This window comes from Microcaecilia unicolor, chromosome 5 (genome assembly GCF_901765095.1).
Source record: "Microcaecilia unicolor chromosome 5, aMicUni1.1, whole genome shotgun sequence".
NCBI classification, from domain to species: Eukaryota; Metazoa; Chordata; class Amphibia; order Gymnophiona; family Siphonopidae; genus Microcaecilia; species Microcaecilia unicolor.
This window is the reverse complement of record NC_044035.1, coordinates 290,015,852-290,034,184: the sequence shown is the minus strand read 5'-3', so window position 1 is coordinate 290,034,184 and position 18,333 is coordinate 290,015,852. Positions and strand designations below refer to the sequence as shown.

General features: G+C 42.6%; 1 protein-coding gene across 1 annotated transcript in view; it reads right to left on the bottom strand.

The window, feature by feature from the left end:
- The window catches only part of NCAM2 (neural cell adhesion molecule 2), a 351,991-nt gene that overhangs the window by 151,614 nt on the left and 182,044 nt on the right, over nucleotides 1-18,333 (bottom strand). The window contains exon 12 of the mRNA XM_030205047.1: nucleotides 8,635-8,808. Within this exon, the coding sequence (XP_030060907.1) occupies nucleotides 8,635-8,808 (174 nt within the window). The remainder of the gene's footprint in view (nucleotides 1-8,634; nucleotides 8,809-18,333) is intronic.

Below are 18,333 nucleotides of genomic sequence, written 5' to 3'. Positions count from 1 at the left end.
GTCCCAGAATTGCATATTAACTGAATTGGCCATTTGATTGGATAAAGGTGGAACAGAAATCAATCAATCAATGTTTCTGTCGCATTGTCATAGACTCCGGTTCATTTTTTTGTTTTCTCCTCCTTCACAATCAAGAATCCTCTCTATGAATGCCATGTTCACTTGAATGCTGTTTCTTTCTCCATTGTCTCTCCTGCTGTTTCGTGCATCCGCCACACTTACTATGAAGACATATTTCCTAATGTTGTCCTTGAGTCAACCCCTTACAGCAGTGCTTACTAATCATTTTGTAGCTGTGACCCCATGATTGTGGGTTGGGTTTAGAAGAAGATGAATGGTTTTGATGTCATGAAGGTTAAAGGTGAAAAAAATATGGTTGTTATCCAGGGGTTGTCTAAAATTTAATTGGAGCTTAGAGAGAAATATTAATCACCACAAACAACAACTCAGGACACACCGGATAGCCACATTATTGAACTATATCCACCAAGGCCCCTGAAGAAGAGTTCAAAACTTGGGCCTTAGTTGGCTGTGGGGATCAGAGAGAAGTTCGGCATCTTTATGAGAAGTTTATAAAATTCTTGAATTTCAGTCGATAAATATCTTGTTAATGGAGGTTTTTTTTTTTTTTTACAGTAATGACAGCTAGTACTCCTTGAAAATTGCAGATACATGCCTGCCAAGAATGAAGTCTGTTGAGGTTTTTTCCTCTATTTTTTGAGATATAAAGGTGTATTTGCTTTTTGATTAAGAATATAGAACAGTATCATTAATAAGAAGAGGAAGTGCTGTTGTTTGTGTTATCCATGGGTTGAAAGGTGAAGACAAATATGTTTTTTTCAGGGGGGGAGAGTCAGAGGAGTAAAGGTGAAGCCAATTATGGTAAGAGTGTTGGGGTTAAGGATTAGGACTGTGCTATGATTTTTTATTTTTTTTATCACGGCCCCTTTAAGAAGCTCCCCAGGAGAATCAGGCCATATCTTAGCAGCCCAATGTTCCTGGAGAAGAAAGAGAGCACCAACTCAAAGTTGCAATTATTTTTCCATGAACAACACAGCTTGCAAGGTTAAATGTAAGGTTATTCATTATTCAATTTGCATAATAATGGTTGACTGTGCTGGCAAAATGTGCATTAAACACAATAATGCACATAGTTGCTGTTTAATGTACATTTAATGGTAAAGACTGCATTACTTAACACAGATTAGTAACTACCTGCTTGTGTTGATATTTATTAAAATATCCTTTAAAACTTTTATAGTAACATAAATCTAAGAATAATATAAATAAAATCAAATTATTGTGAGCAGAAACATAAATGGTAGTTCCATGCTACTAAGGGGATGATTCTTAACAGTCAGTTTAGTGTGAAACTACGTATGAACTTCCAACTAATTCTCAAAGAGATACCTTGGTAGTTTCTCTTTGAAAATGTGTTGCAGCTGGGCACATGAATATATTGTTCACACTTTTTTTTTATGCAGTCAGCTGACTGGAGAAAGAACAGCACCTGCAGAGTTGAAAATAGTGTTCAATGCTACTTATTCCTCTGACCCAAACCTCTGGCAATGTTTCTTTTAAGTCAGTCAAACTCATATGTAAGGTTACATCCCTTAAGTACTTTTAGCTGTTTTGAAAAACAACTTTTAGCTAAGGCAATCTACATAGGAAAACACATTTCAAAAAGTGCCTTCATATTTATAGTACATCACTGAATGATGTGTGTGATTTTCTCTTTTGACATCCTGGCCCCTAGAAGTAGTAATAACTCAAGACTAGAACTAATGGTCAGGTAGAGTCATTTTAAAAAGAGCAGTCACCAGGTTTACGTGCACTGTCCTAGATACAGTAGGTATTTTTCTGTTCCTGAAGTGAGATTTCAACCTGGATCTTCAGCCTACTGCTCTGTACAGATATCTGTGTGATCATTTTATAAGATGGATATTTCTATGCTGCCTATCCTGCTTATTTTCGAAGGTCGCCCATATCGGCATAATTGAAAGCCAATTTTGAGCGTCCTCAACTGCTTTCCGTCGGGGGATGACCAAAGTTCAAGGGGGCGTGTCGGCAGTGTACCAAAGGTGGGACAGGGGCATGGTTAACAGATGGGTGTCCACGGCCAATAATGGAAAAAAGAAGGGTGTCCCTGACAAGCATTTGGCTGACTTTACTTGGTCCATTTTTTTTCACAATCAAGCATCAGAAATATGCCCGAACTGACCAGATGACCAGCGGAGGGAATCGGGGATGACCTCCCCTGACTTCTCCTGTGGTCACTAACCACCCCCCCACCCCAAAAAAACAACTTCAAAAATGTTTGTCTTTTTAGAGTGTGTCCTTTGCTATGCCTCTGTCCCTGCAATGGCAGTTGAGAACATCCTTCTTCCATGCAACAGGATGCTTCTGTGAGAATGACATCCATGCCTTTGTTATGCTTCTGACACCCTCTTTATTTATTTGGATTTTGAATCACAAGTAGCAACAGTAGATTTGAACCAGCCACCTCTGGATCACAAGACCAGTGCTCTAGCCACTCCACCACTCCACTCCCTGGAAATTTGGCCATCCATGTGGAGGGGGGGGCAGTATGCAGGTCCCTGGGGGGGAGGTATGTGTGTGTCAGCGGAGGCATAACGAAGGCGTGGACGTCCTTCTTTCAAACATTTTGGATGTCCTCAACTGCCCCCCCACAGGGACGGCCACATTTCAAGGGTGTGGAGGAGTGGCTGAGTGGCCTAGTGGTTAGAGCACTGGTCCTGCAATCTAGAGGTGGCCGCTTTAAATCCCACTGCTGCTACTTGTAATCCAAATAAATAAATAAAGAGAGTGTCAGAGGCATAGCAAAGGCATGGACATCCTTCTCACAGAAACATCCACATTTTGGGCGTCCTCAAGGAAATCATGTGCAAATGAGCTAACAGCAAGCAGCTCATTTGAATTTCCTTCATGCATGCCTGTTCCTTTCCAGATCGGGAAGGGCTTTTTTCCATTCAGTTAGTGGGACCAGTGCACTACGAATGCTGGCTCCTCCCATGACCAAATGACTTGGATTTGGTCATTTCTGAGATGGGCGTCCTCGTTTTCCATTATCACCGAAAACTGGGGCCGACCATCTCTAAGGTCGACCTAAATGTTGAGATTTGGGTGACCCTGACCGTATTATCAAAACGAAAGATGCTTGCCCATCTTGTTTCAATAATATGAGTTTCCCTGCCCCTTTACGGGGATGTCCTGCGAGGACGCCCTCAGGAAAACTTAGGCACCCCATATGATTATGCCCCTCTATGATAACGTGAGAATGGTGAAAAAAAAAAAAAAACCTTTGAGGAGCAGCTACAAAGGTCAAAAATTTTCATCAGGTGTGGAAGCTGTTCAAAAATACCATCCTGAAAGCCCAGGCCAGTCCCATTCCATGTATTAAAAATAGAGGAATGAGGACCAAATGACAGCCAGCATGGTTAAAAAGTGAGGTGAAGGAAGATATTAGAGCTAAAACAAAATCTTTCAGAAAATGGAAGAAGGATCCAACTGAAATAATAAGAAACAGCATAAGGAATTTCAAATCAAATGCAAAGCACTGAGAAGGAAGGCAAGGAGGGACTTTGAAAAAAAGATTATGTTGAAGGCAGAAACACGTGGAGGGGCATAATCGAATGCGAACGCCTATCTCCATGGGCGTCTATGTCCGAAAACGGGTAAGTGAAGAGGCGGGACAGACCGTATTATCGAAAAAAATTGACGTTTTTCAGCTGGGCGTTTGTTTTTTTTAGCGATAATGGAAACTAAAAACGTCCTAATCCGAGCCATTTAGTCATGGGAGGGGCCAGGATTCGTAGTACACTGGCCCCCTGATATGCCAGGACACCAACTGGGCATCCTAGAGGTCAGTGCAGTGGACTTCAGAAAAAGCTCCCACATGCATAGCTCCCTTACCATGGGTGCTGAGCCCCCAACCCCCCTCCCCCCAAACCCACTACCCACAAATGTACAACACTACCATTGCTCTTAGGGGTGAAGGGGGTACCTACATGTGGGTACAGTGGGTTTTGAAGACCTCCCATTTATCAGCACAAGTGTTACAGGTGGGGGTGGGCCTGGGTCCACCTGGCTGAAGTGCACTGCGGTACCCACTAAATGTGCTCCAGGGACCTGCATACACGCAGGCCTCCAGGACTTGTTGCTGCTATATAACATTGGCACACCAGTTGACACCTGAAGACTAATCTCTTTGAAAAAGTCCTTTATTGGAATAAGCACGCTTACTCACAGTTAACTGCAGATCACAGGTTGTGCCCCACTGGCAATGAGTCTCCCTGGTACTGAGATGAGCAGTAGGTCAGAGCTGGCAGAATGGTGTACAATGCCCTCTTTCAGCAACATTCAAGGTAAGAACTAAGTTCTGTAATGTAGCTAACAAATGAAAGGGATCTAAAACTAAATTGGTATAATCGAAAGCCGATTTTGGGCGTCTTCAACTGCACTCCGTCGCAGGAACAAATAAAGTTAACGGGGGCGTGTCGGAGGTGTGACGAAGGTGGGACTGGGGTGTGGTTATCGGCCGAGGAGAGATGGGCGTCTTTAGCTGATAATGGAAAAAAGGCATTTTTACCGCGATTTTGGGTCACTTTTTGGACCCTTTTTTTCACGAACAAGTCCCAAAAAAGTGCCCCAACTGACCAGATGACCACTGGAGGGAATCGGGGATCACCTGCCCTGACTCCCCCAGTGGTCACTAACCCCCTCCCACCAAAGAAAAAAACACTTTACAAACTTTTTTTCCCAGCCTGTATGCCAGCCTCAAATTCCGTACCCACCTCCATGACAGCAGAATGTGTTCTATCCTCTGACAGCCTTTCCCTGGTTCTGATGTGGGTCTCGGGTGAGTGTGACACCTTTTCTGTTAAAGGCACTGCAGAGTCACATCAACAATGCATTGTGGTGGGTGTAGGGTATTGGGCTCCGTGATTCCACTAGCTTGTGTTAAATGCTCACGATGTTGGTAGTTGGTAGGCTATACTTCCATGGTGCTTTTCCCTCTGCTTACTGGGTCAGAGTGTGCCCTGGTTTGTTTCTGGTAGTCCATGAGGTAGTGGCCATTTTTGTAAGCCAGTTTTAGATCCTGTTCATCTGTTAGCCATGTTATAGCACTTAGTTCTTACCTTGAATGTTGCTGAAAGAGGGCATTTTACAGCATTCTGCCAGCTCAGACCTACTGCTAATCTCAGTACCAGTGAGACTCGTTGCCAGTGGGGCACAACCTCTGATCTGCAATTAACTGTGAGTAAAGGTGCTTATTCAAATAAAGGACGTTTTCAGCGAGATTAGTCTTCAGGTGTCAACTGGTGTGCCAAGGTTATAACAGCAGCAACAAGTCCTGTCCATGGAGCACTTTTAGTGGGTACTGCAGTGCACTTCAGGCAGGCAGACCCAGGCCCATCCTCCCCCCCCCCCCCACCACCTGTAACACTTGTGGTGGTAAATGGGAGGCCTCTGAAACCCACTGTACCCACATATAGTTGCCCCCTTCACCCCTAAGAGCTATGGCAATGTTGTACATTTGTCCCTCCCATGACGAAATGGCTTGGATTAGGACGTTTCTGAGCTGGACGTTTTTATTTTCCATTATCGCAAAAAAAAAAAAAAAAAAAACGCCCAGCTCAGAAAGGTCCAAATCCATGGCATTTGGTCCGTCCAAACCGTATTTTTGAAACAAAAGATTGACGCCCATTTTTTGTCGAAAATACAGTCTGTCCCGCTTCTTCACGTACCCGTTTTCAGACATAGACGCCCATGGAGATGGGCGTTCGATTATGCCCCTCCACATATACCTGTTCTCTATATGTAAGTATTCATTTTGACATTTTATGTAAATTTATTCTGCTTTTTAATTGTACTATTGATTATGATAGTAAGAATTTTGATGTATGTTTTTCATGTATATTTTCCCCCTGACACAGCCTGCAGATGAAACATGGCCACATCAGGTAATCATTCTAATACACCACTTCTCTTTATTTTTGTGATCCGTTTTATTGTTTTTTCTGTTGGACAGTATTAAACCCCTACCTGTATACTCTTTCCCTTCACACATGGAATTTTTATCCACAAAGATTGCACACTGCTACCTGTTTCATGTAGAATATTTATTTTGTTTGACACAATTCCATCTTTAACATATAGCACAACTCCCCTCCAATTTGATCCACTCTATCACTGTAATATAATTTGTACCCTGGTAACACAGTGCCCATTGATTGTCCTCCTTCCACCAGGTATCCGAGATGTCTATTATATCTACCTCTTAATTCAATGCTACATACTCCATTTAATGCTATATACACCATTGATCCTAGGACGTCAGGACATTATCACATATAAGAGCATTCAAATATAAATTATACTATCTCATTTCCTCCTCAGCCCATTTCCCTTTCTCTTTACAAAGATACAATAGCATATACAGGCAGCCTACTAGCTAGATTGCTCTGTTGTTTTTAAACCCTGTGTTTTACTATCCTGATGAGCAAATAAGTATCAAAAGGTAAAGTAGTGTTACACTTATGCTCATATCTGACATGAGGAAGAAGGTTCTGCTTTTGAAAGCTTATCAAAAAATGTATTGTAGTCCAATAAAAAGGTAACACTTTGTGCCCTATTTACTATCCAGCTTATAATCGAAATAGAAAAACGCCTATATTGTGACCCAAATCGGGAGATAGACGTTTATCTCACAAAACCGAATAAAGCGGTATAATCAAAAGCCGAATTTGGACGTTTTCAACTGCACTCTGTCGCAGATGCGGACAAAGTTGATGGGGGCGTGTTGAAGGCGTGGTGAAGGCGGAACTGGGGCGTGGTTATCGGGTGATCAGAGATGGGCGCCTTTCGCCGATAATGGAAAAAAAATATGCGTTTTAGCGAGAATTTAGGGCACTTTTCCTGGACCCTGTTTTTGCACGAATAAGGCCCCAAAAAGTGCCCTAAATGACCAGATGACCACTGGAGGGAATCGGGAATGACCTTTCCTGACTCCCCCAGTGGTCACAAACCCCCTCCCACCACAAAATATGCCGTTTCACAACTTTTTATTTTCACCCTCAAATGGCATACCCACCTCCCTGGCAGCAGTATGCAGGTCACTGGAGCAGTTATTAGGGGGTGCAGTGGACTTCAGGCAGGTGGACCCAGGCCCATCCCCCCCACCTGTTACACTTGTGCTGGTAAATGGGAGCCCTCCAAACCGCCCCCAAACCCACTGTACCCACATGTAGGTGCCCCCCTTCACCCCTTAGGGCTATAGTAGTGGTGTAGACTTGTGGGCAGTGGGTTTTGAGGGGGATTTGGGGGGCTCAACACCCAAGGGAAGGGTGCTATGCACCTGGGAGCTCTTTTACCTTTTTTTTTGTTTTTGTAAAAGTGCCCCCTAGGGTGCCCGGTTGGTGTCCTGGCATGTGAGGGGGACCAGTGCACTACGAATCCTGACCCCTCCCACAAACAAATGCCTTGGATTTATTTGTTTTTGAGCTGGGCGCTTTCATTTTCCATTATCACTGAAAAACAAAAACGCCCAGCTCACAAATTGTCGAATAAAACATGGACGTCTATTTTTTTCGAAAATATGGTTCGGTCCACCCCTTCACGGACCCGTTCTCGGAGATAAACGCCCATGGAGATAGACGTTTTTGTTCAATTATGCCCCTCCACGTCATGCTGTAGGCATTCTTTTTAGTGTGCGCTAAAAATCACCACACACTAACAATAGAGACACCCATTATGTTCCTATGGGTGTCTCTATCATTAGCGAATGCTAAAGCTTTGCATACTTACAGCATGGCTTAGTAAACAGGACCCTTTGTTTTACATTTTTGTTTTATTTCTATGTATTACCTATCTGAAAAATTATTATTGTAGGCCCAAGCATCTCCCCCCCCCCCCCCCCCCCCCCCAGAACAGAAAGGTTTCCCACATGTGCACTCCTAGTGCCAAGTGGCAGGAGATAGGACACTATAAACAGTGTAAAGGAGAGTATAGCTGAGAGAATGGACATCTAAAGTTAGAAAAAAAAGTGAGGTGATTTCTAGGGGAATGACCTGGAACACTATTCCACCATTTCTTTTCAGACTTCAGAGATGCAAGGGTGTTTTTCCCCAGCTCCTCCCTTCCTGACAACCTACAGGGATGAGAAGGGGAGGAGTGAGACTGGAGCAGAGCAGACAACTGTCATTCTGCTCCCTAACCCAGCCCCTCTTCTTCTTTTGCTCCTGGCCTGTCCAGCCCATCCCCTGACTTAGGGTTACCATTTGGCTCCAGAAAAAGGAGGACACATTGATCCAGTCCAGGTCTTACTTCCATTGAAAGCAATGGAAGTGAAACCGAGACTGGCCCAATCTGTCCTCCTTTTTCTGGAGCCTTATGGTAATCCTGCCCTGACTCCACTGTTACACTTCATTTTTGTCTATAAATTAAGCCTTGGTGATATTTTTCTACACAGGAAGAACAGCTAGAAGACTGTAGTATTATACAGGAGTCAAGAAAGAGAGCAAAAAGTGGAATATTTTGTTTAGAAACAGCCAACACAGCAAATTCTGAGTACATCATGTTCATATATAATATAGTAATAGCTTTTAGACTCACTGTGAATTCCATGGGAACGCACTATTTTCCAGGTTTCTGATGTCACTTCTTTTATGTCTACCTGATAGTCATGAATGGGCACACCTCCATGAGAATCTGGCTTGTTGAAAGTAACCTTTACAAATGTCTGTGACAATTCTATAATTCTCAATCCATAGGGACTGGATGGCACATCTAGAAAAGAATATACACAGCTTAAAAGTGCAGTGTCAAGAGAAATAACCCATACCACAGTGTTGAACCATGTAGCACAAAGAGAGATGTTTAAGATTCTGAAACAGTCAGAGCAAAATATTAAAGCATTATGACTTTGATGCCACTCAAGCAATATATGAAAAGCATGAAGGGGAAGATGCACAGTGTCTCTTATTTTGAGAAATTAAATGGAATTAGGATGTGAAAACATAGTTAATAACACATGGGGAATGACTCTGACACTGCTGTTCTTTCACATAAAATAATTATGCTCCTTTCCAGAAAAATAAAAAGTAGTAGATTGATCATCTCATTTTAAAAAATATAATTACATAGAGGAAATCAACCACTTTCAAAAAGAAATGTTAGCAAAGAACACAATTATTTTTCTACCTTACTGTATACAAAATATGGCACATGGCATATATACATGTTTGAATTGCAACTGCATCATTAATATTATATGAAGAGCATAAAAAAATTTAAAATGTGAAATGAGTGCACAATTTACCTAATAGCACTATGAACATGATAAATTGTAGGAGAAATTTGTGTTGAGAAATTTTATAGCTCAAATAAGTGTCTTATTTTAACAGGGACCTCTTTTTGTTGGTATCTCCTGCACACAGCAGCTTGTCTTGGCATTAGGCCTGACTGCGTTAAAAAAAACATCCAATAAGCCAATTACTATTCATAAAGTGGTCACAGAAATTTAAACATGATCATATACTTTTGTCTATGTCTCAGGGAAATTTCAACCTTTTTGATACTCAAAAAACCTAAAGGTAATCATTAGTCTGAAATAGACTATGTTTTCAAAAGATTAATTGATAATTTGTACTTGATTACTTTTTAAAAGTAATATTAATCAGGTTGCTATCACTTTACCCTATGTGCCTTGTGGATTTTTCCAGGCCAAAAATCCATGTCCCACCTTTTTGCATCTTTTCATTGAAAAATCACATAAATATCTCTATAAATCTAATTCAATTGTGTGAAAAGGTCAATGCAGTAGTAGTCCAATGGTCCAGGGACATCGAGCCACCAAGCTTTCTACCACTAGCGATTACTAACACTATTTTGGATCCTAGATCTGGAGATGGCAAGAGCAACTGGGCATTATTCTTGCCTACCCAATAGACACTGAGGAATATTTAAGGTATGGGAGTTGTCCTTCAAGAGGGTTTGGGGGGCCTTATTGCACAGCCTATAATTGAGGAGGGGAGGGTTCCAGGTGGCAGCTCACACCTTAGAGGGGCCTTGGTTGTGTTCACTATGAGAGGGGTTGGGGGGGGGGGAGGGTACATACATGAGATTACTAATTTCTTAAAGGTGCTAGGCCCTTTAAGAGATGGCCTCAAAACATTGAGCAATGGCTTGGTAGCCTGATGCTCCTGGTCTGTAAAATAACCCTAGCTTTTAGCTGGAATTACTTTTATAGCTATACTGCGGCTTGCGGTGTATACTAGGTGCACATTGCAAGCCACAGTATACTATTTACATAGCAATGAGATACGTTACCTGCATTTACATGTTTTACATCTCATTACTATATACTCCTGTAATTACTTTAAAAATGCTTCATTAGAGCAAGACAACCCTGCATTTAGTGCTCTGTAATCATGTTAAGGGGCATAACATGGGTTGTTAACCTAACATAGCTTGATAACTTCTACCTTAAGACAGAAAAAAAGTTATCTATGCATTACTCAACATGTGAAAATAGTTGGAATAAAGAACACTGCATGGATATTTTGCATGTGTAAGAGCAGGGCCTACTGTTTAAATTGTGTTAGCTGTTTAATGAAGAAATTAATTTTATTTTATTTTTATTTTTGTTAAGGAATATCAACAACACATATGAAGAAATCACCATTTTTGGGCATATACCACCATATTCTATTAATGGCTCCCATATTTGGGCACCCAAAATTGTGTGTGATCCTGAGATCTGTGTACATATAAATGAGTCAATGATCTGTTAATCAAAATTGGATATTAACAATCATTTATTGATGATAATTTGCTCTAATTTAGATTTGTACGTGGATCTGCCTTGCACAATTCTATAAAAATCTATGCCCAATTCTTGTCATGTGCAACCCAAAAGTGGGTGTGACTATTGGAGAGGCATGGGAGCACCAGGGGCATTCCAAAGAATTATGTACAATGTTATACAATTTGGGGGGCTGCAGGCCCAAGTTGCAGCACTGGAACTTGGTTTAAGTTGATATAAATCCTCATTCCCAATGTTGGGCACCAGAATAAATACTAAGCACTATTCTATAAACAGTGCTTAGCTCGGAGTGCCCTTTATAGAACAGTGCTGAGCATGAATTTTTCCCAACCCCTAACTTGCATTTACTGAATCCTGCTAATAATGGGTAGGGTGGAGACTGTGCTTTGCAGTTGTTACTGCATTTTAACTGCTAATATGTTCAAGAGGTGTACCTAACTGTTTCTTCACCTACTCTGCTAATGGAGTAAGGTTTACCTCAACAAATCTTTATTCAATACAGATTGAAAAACTCAAATTTCTTTGGACTTTCTTGTGCTTTATATCGCTGCCAATGTCTATGATTTTCTGACAGGTAGAAAATGGAAACAGTCAATGTTGAATATGACTATACATGTGTATACTGTAAGTTTATACGGCAAAAGAGAGGGCCGCAGCACACAACACAAAGAAAAAGTTTTTTAAAAAGCACCAAGGGCCATCAAGCATGGGATAGTCAAGAGTTCTTTATTGATGAACCCAAAACAGGCTGTGTTTTGCAATAAAACACATGCAACAGGACGTATTGCACAGATGTGTAGTGCTGTGCTTCTAGCTTCTAAAACGCTAAGAGGGGCATAATCAAAAGGCGCCGGCGATCTATTTTGGCGGCGCCGCAACAGCTGGCCGGAACCGTATTATCAAAAAAGATGGCCGGCCAACTTTTGTTCCGATAATACGGTTGGGGCCGGCCAAATGCCACAGATCGCCGTGTTTGAGATGGCCGACTTTGTTTTTCAGCGATAATGGAAACTGGAACCAGCCATCTCAAACCCGGCCAAATCCAAGGCATTTGGCCGTGGGAGGGGCCAGCATTCATAGTGCACTGGTACTTCTGGATGTTTAGATCTTGCTGATCAGTTATGTTATGACTTACTTGTTCAGGAGTGCTGTATTTTGTGATACTGTTTTGAGAAATGTTCAAGAAAGACTTCATACAAATGAAAAAAGTCCCTGCCATGCATTTTCCCTTGATGGCCGTCCCTGACGTGCACTTCCCTTAATAGCCGTCTTTCTCTCCGAAAGTGCACTTCTCTTAATGGCCGTCTTTCTCCCTGAACAGGGAAATCAAAAGTTTTTGCACACTGCTTTTTTTCCAGTAACAGTGGGATTTGAACCAGCCACCTCTGTATTACAAGACCAGTGATGTAACCACTTGGCCACAAATCCACTTAGTTATTTGCCCCTCCCTTTTGATTATACCCCTCCAGGTCTCTCTCAGCCACTCACAGACAGCTTAGCGCGCTGTGATTGGCTGAGAGAGACCTGAAGGGGTATAATCAAAAGGGAGGGACACCCAAGTAAGTGGAGCTGTGGCCAAGTGGTTACATCATGGCTCTTGTAATACAGAAGTGGCTGGTTCAAATCCCACTGTTACTACTAAAAAAAACCTGTGAGTGAAAACTGTTTTGATTTCCCTGTTTGGGGAGAAAGCCGGCCATTAAGAGAAGTGCACTTTCGGAGAGAAAGATGGCTATTAAGGGAAGTGCATGTCAGGGACCACCATCAAGGGAAAATGAATGGCAGGGACTTTTTTCATTTGTATGAAGTCTTTCTTGAGCATTTCTCAAAACAGTATCACAAAATACAGCACTCCAGAACAAGTAAGTCATAACATAACTGATCAGCAAGATCCTTTTTTTTTTTTTTTACGAGCTGGCCGACTGGCTTCCCCTTCTAGGAAGGAAATGTTTTAAAGTTTTTTTGGGGTGGGAGGGGGTTGGTGACCACTGGAGGAGTATGGGGAGGTCATCCCCGATTCCTTCCGGTGGTCATCTGGTCAGTTTGGGCATCTTTTTGAGACTTAGTCGTGAAAATAAATAGACCAAGTAAAACCGGCCAAATGCTCGTCATCGCCGGTTTTCTTTTTTCCATTATCAGCTGAAGACGGCCATCTCGTAAGCACGCCCACATCCCACCTTCACTACCCTGCCGACACGCCCCCTTGAAGTTTAGCTGCCTCCACGATGGAATGCCAGCGAGTGTGTCCAAAAATCGGCTTTCGATTATACCGATTTGGCCGGTTTTAGGAGATGGCCGGCCATCTCCCGATTTGTGTCGGAAGATGGCCGGCTATCACTTTCGAAAATAAGCTGGTAAGTGATTAAAAATTTCTGGTTTTTAACTAAGTGTGCTGTAATACCCTATTTTGGAACATTAAGAGTCCAGAATAATCTGGTTGAATATACTCCTAACAGCCATCCCTTGCAGTGCCCCCCACACAAGTATCATCCCATCTGATTTTCCCTGGTGCTAAAGTACTTATCCTAACATCATACCCCCCCAACAGATCCAAACACCCCAACAGACCAAGTAACCCCTAAGCAGAGCCAGACCCTTCTCTCATATCTGTTCCCCAACCCTTTTCAGAACTCACCCAGGAGTTCCCTTACAGTGTAGTACAGGGTTGTCCAACCTCGGTCTTCGAGGGCTGCAAACTAGTTGGGTTTTCAGGATTTACCCAATGAATATGCATGAGATCTATTTGAATGCACTGCCTCCATAGTATGCAAATAGATCTCATGCATTTGCATTGAGGACATCCTAACCTGGTGAGGACCGAGGTTGGACACTCCTGGTGTAGAAGAATGGGAAAGGAGCAGTCCCTCTCTGCTCTCATCCCTTGTCTTGGATTAAAAATGGTCAAAGTGAACTTAACAGTCGTATTCACATGGTGCTACCATTAGAGGGCATTCATCAAAAGAAGGACAGTCACTGCTAGCCAATAACAAATAAAATATTGAGCAAAATGTGATATTAAGCTCTAGCAATCACTCTCTCAATGCCTAACAGCAGGAGAATTTTTTTTCGCCATTATCATCAGAATTTGCCTCTTAAACACCCATTTCATTGTGAGTTATAGGAGTTGCTTGTGCATGAACTGAAATAATATATGAATAATTAGTTCTTGTGGAGAGATGTTGTTAAAGAAGTGGTAAATTATGAATGTAACTACAGTATAATAGTGTGCATGCCATTATGTCTTTCAATATACAATAAACATGAGCTCTGGAAGATGTTTTTGTTTCAAATCTTCTTTTGAAAGAGCACAGATCTTTACTTAGTGATACAGCAGACTGCCAATTTAACAGAGAGGGGTATCCAGAGTGCAACTCCATTTTATCTCAGGCACTGACAGGTGATATTCCCATAGGGCAAAAATGGAGCATGGGTGAGTTAGGAAACAGACAGGCTGTCCATTCAACAGTAGCTTCTATGCCAGGGGGCAGAGAAGAGATTATATGTCCCTGCATCTTCTGTCTGACTAGAGAGCAGATAAAAGTAAGAAAGCACCCTAATACCATAGCAATTCTTGTTAGATAAGGACTGCATGGCTCACTTGGTCTATTTGCTGTAATACTGCAGACCCTATTTGATTTCATGTTATCTCCCTCCCCTGACCAATATCTTCTGCAGAAAACAAATTTGAACCATTTAATTGACATCCTTACTACCACCTCTGCTGATATCTAGCACAATGCCAGTAAATACTTATATTGAGCACATTTGCTATACCGTTGGGGCATACACATAGGCCTAAAGCAGTTAAGTTAAAAGCAAAATTCAAAAGCAGAAAAGTAACAAGAAGCAGGAGGGGAGAGCTAGGAGGTACTTGGGAAAGAAGACAAGAACAGGTAGGTTTCCAAAGGTTGCTTATAGGAAGAGAGGAAAAACTGGTTTCTGATATATAGGGGGACCCAGATAGCTGAATGCAGTCTCACAGGTGGGGGTGAGCTGGATTCATGAAGGTGGAGGGAGGGTGATGAGCAGTTGGTCTGCAGAGCAGAAAAATCAGAGGGGGGTATAACGGATAAGAAGGCAAGTAAAGTAGGAGGGAGAAGAAGGGAATCTGGATTTGTAGACAAGCATGATAATTTTGAATTTAATGTGAGCGGAAAGGGGGAGCCAGCGTTCTGAGCAAAGCAAAGGGGTAACATGGTCAAATTTATGGGCATCATGAAGCAAATTCAAGCGGTGGAATGGACTAATTGTAGGTGTTTAAGAAAGTGGAGGGGCAAAACAGCAGAGAGAGAACTGCAATAATCAAGGTGGGAAATGACGAGGTTGAAAATAATGGAGCAGAGGGAAGAAGCAGAAAGCAAAGGGTGAGTGGAACGATTATGTCAAGAATCCTAACAGAGTCTTTGAAGGGGAGAAGTTAATCATCTACAGAGGGTGGAGGGGGTGAAATCAAGTGAGAAGGAAAGAGAATTAATTCACGTTTAGCACTGTTAAGGTAGATAAAGTTAGAATTGAACCAGTAGGAAACTTGAATGTCATCAGCGTAACAAAATGGCATGCAAGAAAAGTCCTGGATGATACTGAGTAGAAAAGTGAGGAAGATATTGAAAAGAGCAGGAGAAAGAATAGAGCCTTGAAGGACACCTGATAGAAGAGGGAGTGGTGAGGAATTGGAATGACCATGGAAAAGATGATAGGAGAAGTCAGAAAGATAGCTGGAGAACCAGGAGAGAGCAGTACCAGTCATGCCAATAGAGGGAAGACACTGAAGAAGTATATGGTCAACAAGATTAAAGGCACATGACAGGTCAAGAAAAACTATGATACAGCAATGACAGTCAAGAAAGGTATGGATCAGATCATGTAGAGTGAGAAGAACATCTCAGTGCTGTGATGGGGCAAAAGACATTGCTTTGCTCAATGTGTTATACTAGCTGTTATTGAACTAGTTTTTCTATAATTTTAGAGGGAAAAAAGGAAGATTAGAAATAGGGTGAAGGTTCAAGAGGATAGTGAGTTCTAAGTGAGGATTTTAAAGGAGACGGTGAAAAAGGAGTGTTTCCAGTTGGAGGGGATTGTACCAGATGCGAGAGAAGATGAGATAAGGGGATGCAAGTGAGGGATGAGATGCTGTGAAAGGTGCTTCACAAGTGATGCAAGACAAAGATCTGGAGGGGGGTTAGAGATGGAGAGAAGCAAGAGCCTTGGCAATTGACAGTCAGGAGGGATGACTGAAAGAGGATTATAGAGAAGAGGGGCAGAGAAGGAAGGAAAATAGAAGGAAGGGGATATCTTGGGGCTGGAGAGATAGGGGGCAAGAAGGTTGAACAGGAGATCCAGAGGCAGAAAGGGGACAGAGCAGGGGTAGAGGAAAGAGAAAGCCTTGAGGGATATGAGACAGATAAAGCTTGGAGCACAGAATGGAAGGAGGCAGTTTTTGAAAGCAGGTGGTTGTAAGATCATTCAAAGGGAAGACGAAGGGGTCATAATCAGTAGTGACAGTGGAGGACAGGGCAAAGGACTGAAGAACATAGAAAAGAGGTGAGGATGGTTGATGGATGTAGAGATTTGACAATCACAGAAATCAACCCTGGGGCAAGGGAGAGCATGATGGTATTCTCTGTAGCGAAGCGGAAACAGAGCTTGATCCATGGATAACCGAGTTTTGTGCCATTTGTGATCCACAGAGAGCATGTGTGATTGCAGAAGATGAAGGTCTGGGGAAAACCGATGGGATGAGGTTTTCCAAGAGAGAGAGGCATGTTGATTAACAGCAGAGAGTAACACGTGGTTCAGTTGGGATAGCATCATTGTTAAGGGAACATAAGGCGGGGGGAGGAGAAGGGGAGGGGGAGAGACTGGGGAAATGGAAAGTAATGAGGGAATGATTGGTCCAGGGGATGTGAGTGTAGCTAAATGACTGGAGGGGCAGGGACAGTGGTCTCTGAGTTTCTTGAACAGTAAAGAATGCTAACTTCATGTACTTCATTGAATCCTATATATTTATTTAAATATTTCTTTCAAATATTTATGTTTACTTCACACTTTATATACCTCCATTCTGTAGATACAGTCAAAGTGGTTTGTATATACTATATTTTTGTGCAGGTATTTCTCTGTCTTTAATGGGCTCACAATCTAAGGTTATTTGTACCTGGGGCAATGGATATTTAAATGACTTGCCCAGGGTCACAAGGAGCTGTAGTGGAAATCACACCCAGTTTCCCAGGATTGCAACCTACTGCATGTATCCTTGTCTATATTCAAACTGGTACACATTGAGTTTCTTACAAGTTTTTGTGTAGGGCTTTAATTAGAGCCCTTCCTTATTTTTGTAGCCCTCCTCTGAACCTCTTCCACCCTTTCAATGTTCTGATAAAGGGTAAAGCTAGAACTACGCACATAGGATTCCACATAGAGGTCTCAACAGTGTCTTACCCAGAGGTACTACTACTTCCTTTACCTTGCTGATTATATCTTTACTGAAACACTTGAACATGTTATCAGCTCTCTCTGCTGCCTTATTATACAGACTGGCTAACTTCAGATCACTTGATATGATTACTTCTCTTTTAACTGCCTGTCAGCTCTTCTCTCCTAACTGATAAAAGATTTGTTGATTTTCAGGCTCATTTTCGAAAGAGATGAACGTCCATCTTCCGACATAAATCGGAACATGGACGTCCATCTCCCAGGGGTGTCCAAATCGGTATAATCGAAACCCGATTTTGGACAGCTTCAACTGCAGTCCATCGCAAGGACATCCAAATTTCAAGGGGGCGTGTCAGAGGAGAGGAGAAGGTAGGACTTAGGCATGCCTAAGACTTGGACGTCTTTGAGCCATAATCAAAAAAAGCAAGGACGTCCTAAAGTAAAACTTGGACGTTTTCACCCGGACGTGTATTTTTTTATGAGTAAGGAGTGGCCGTGGCAGAGGGAGCAGGGAGCCAGCGGAGCCGACAGGCACGTGGCTGCTCTCTGCACCCTCCAGCAGCCAAGAATGCACCCGGGGGGGCTTGATGCGCCAGGGAGGGGGGTGTCATTGCACCGGAGGGGGGGGGGCCTGATGCGCCGGGGAGGGGGTGTCATTGCGCCGGGGGGGTGTCATGCTGCACCCTGGGGGGACAGATGCCGCTGCACCCGGGGGGGGGGTGCACAGCGGCAATCTGCCCAGGGTGGCAGCCGACTTAGGAACGCCACTGCGCCTGCTTTCACTTTTAGCAGAGTCTTATGCGCTCACATCGTCATTGGTTCAACCGCCTCCACTACCCTTGACTATTCAGTTTATACTTGTAAATAACTTAAATCTTTAACTTTTTTAGTAATCAGTATACTCATCTTAAGATGGAAAATTCAAAATTTGTCAGCAATAGAGACGTGAAGGGGACTGCCCAAACAAAAGTAGGTAGGTCGGGGGTGGCGTGGGGGAAGCAATGGGGAGAAGCCTCAGGTTATGTGAGTGCCAGCAATATTCAGTGCTAGCACCA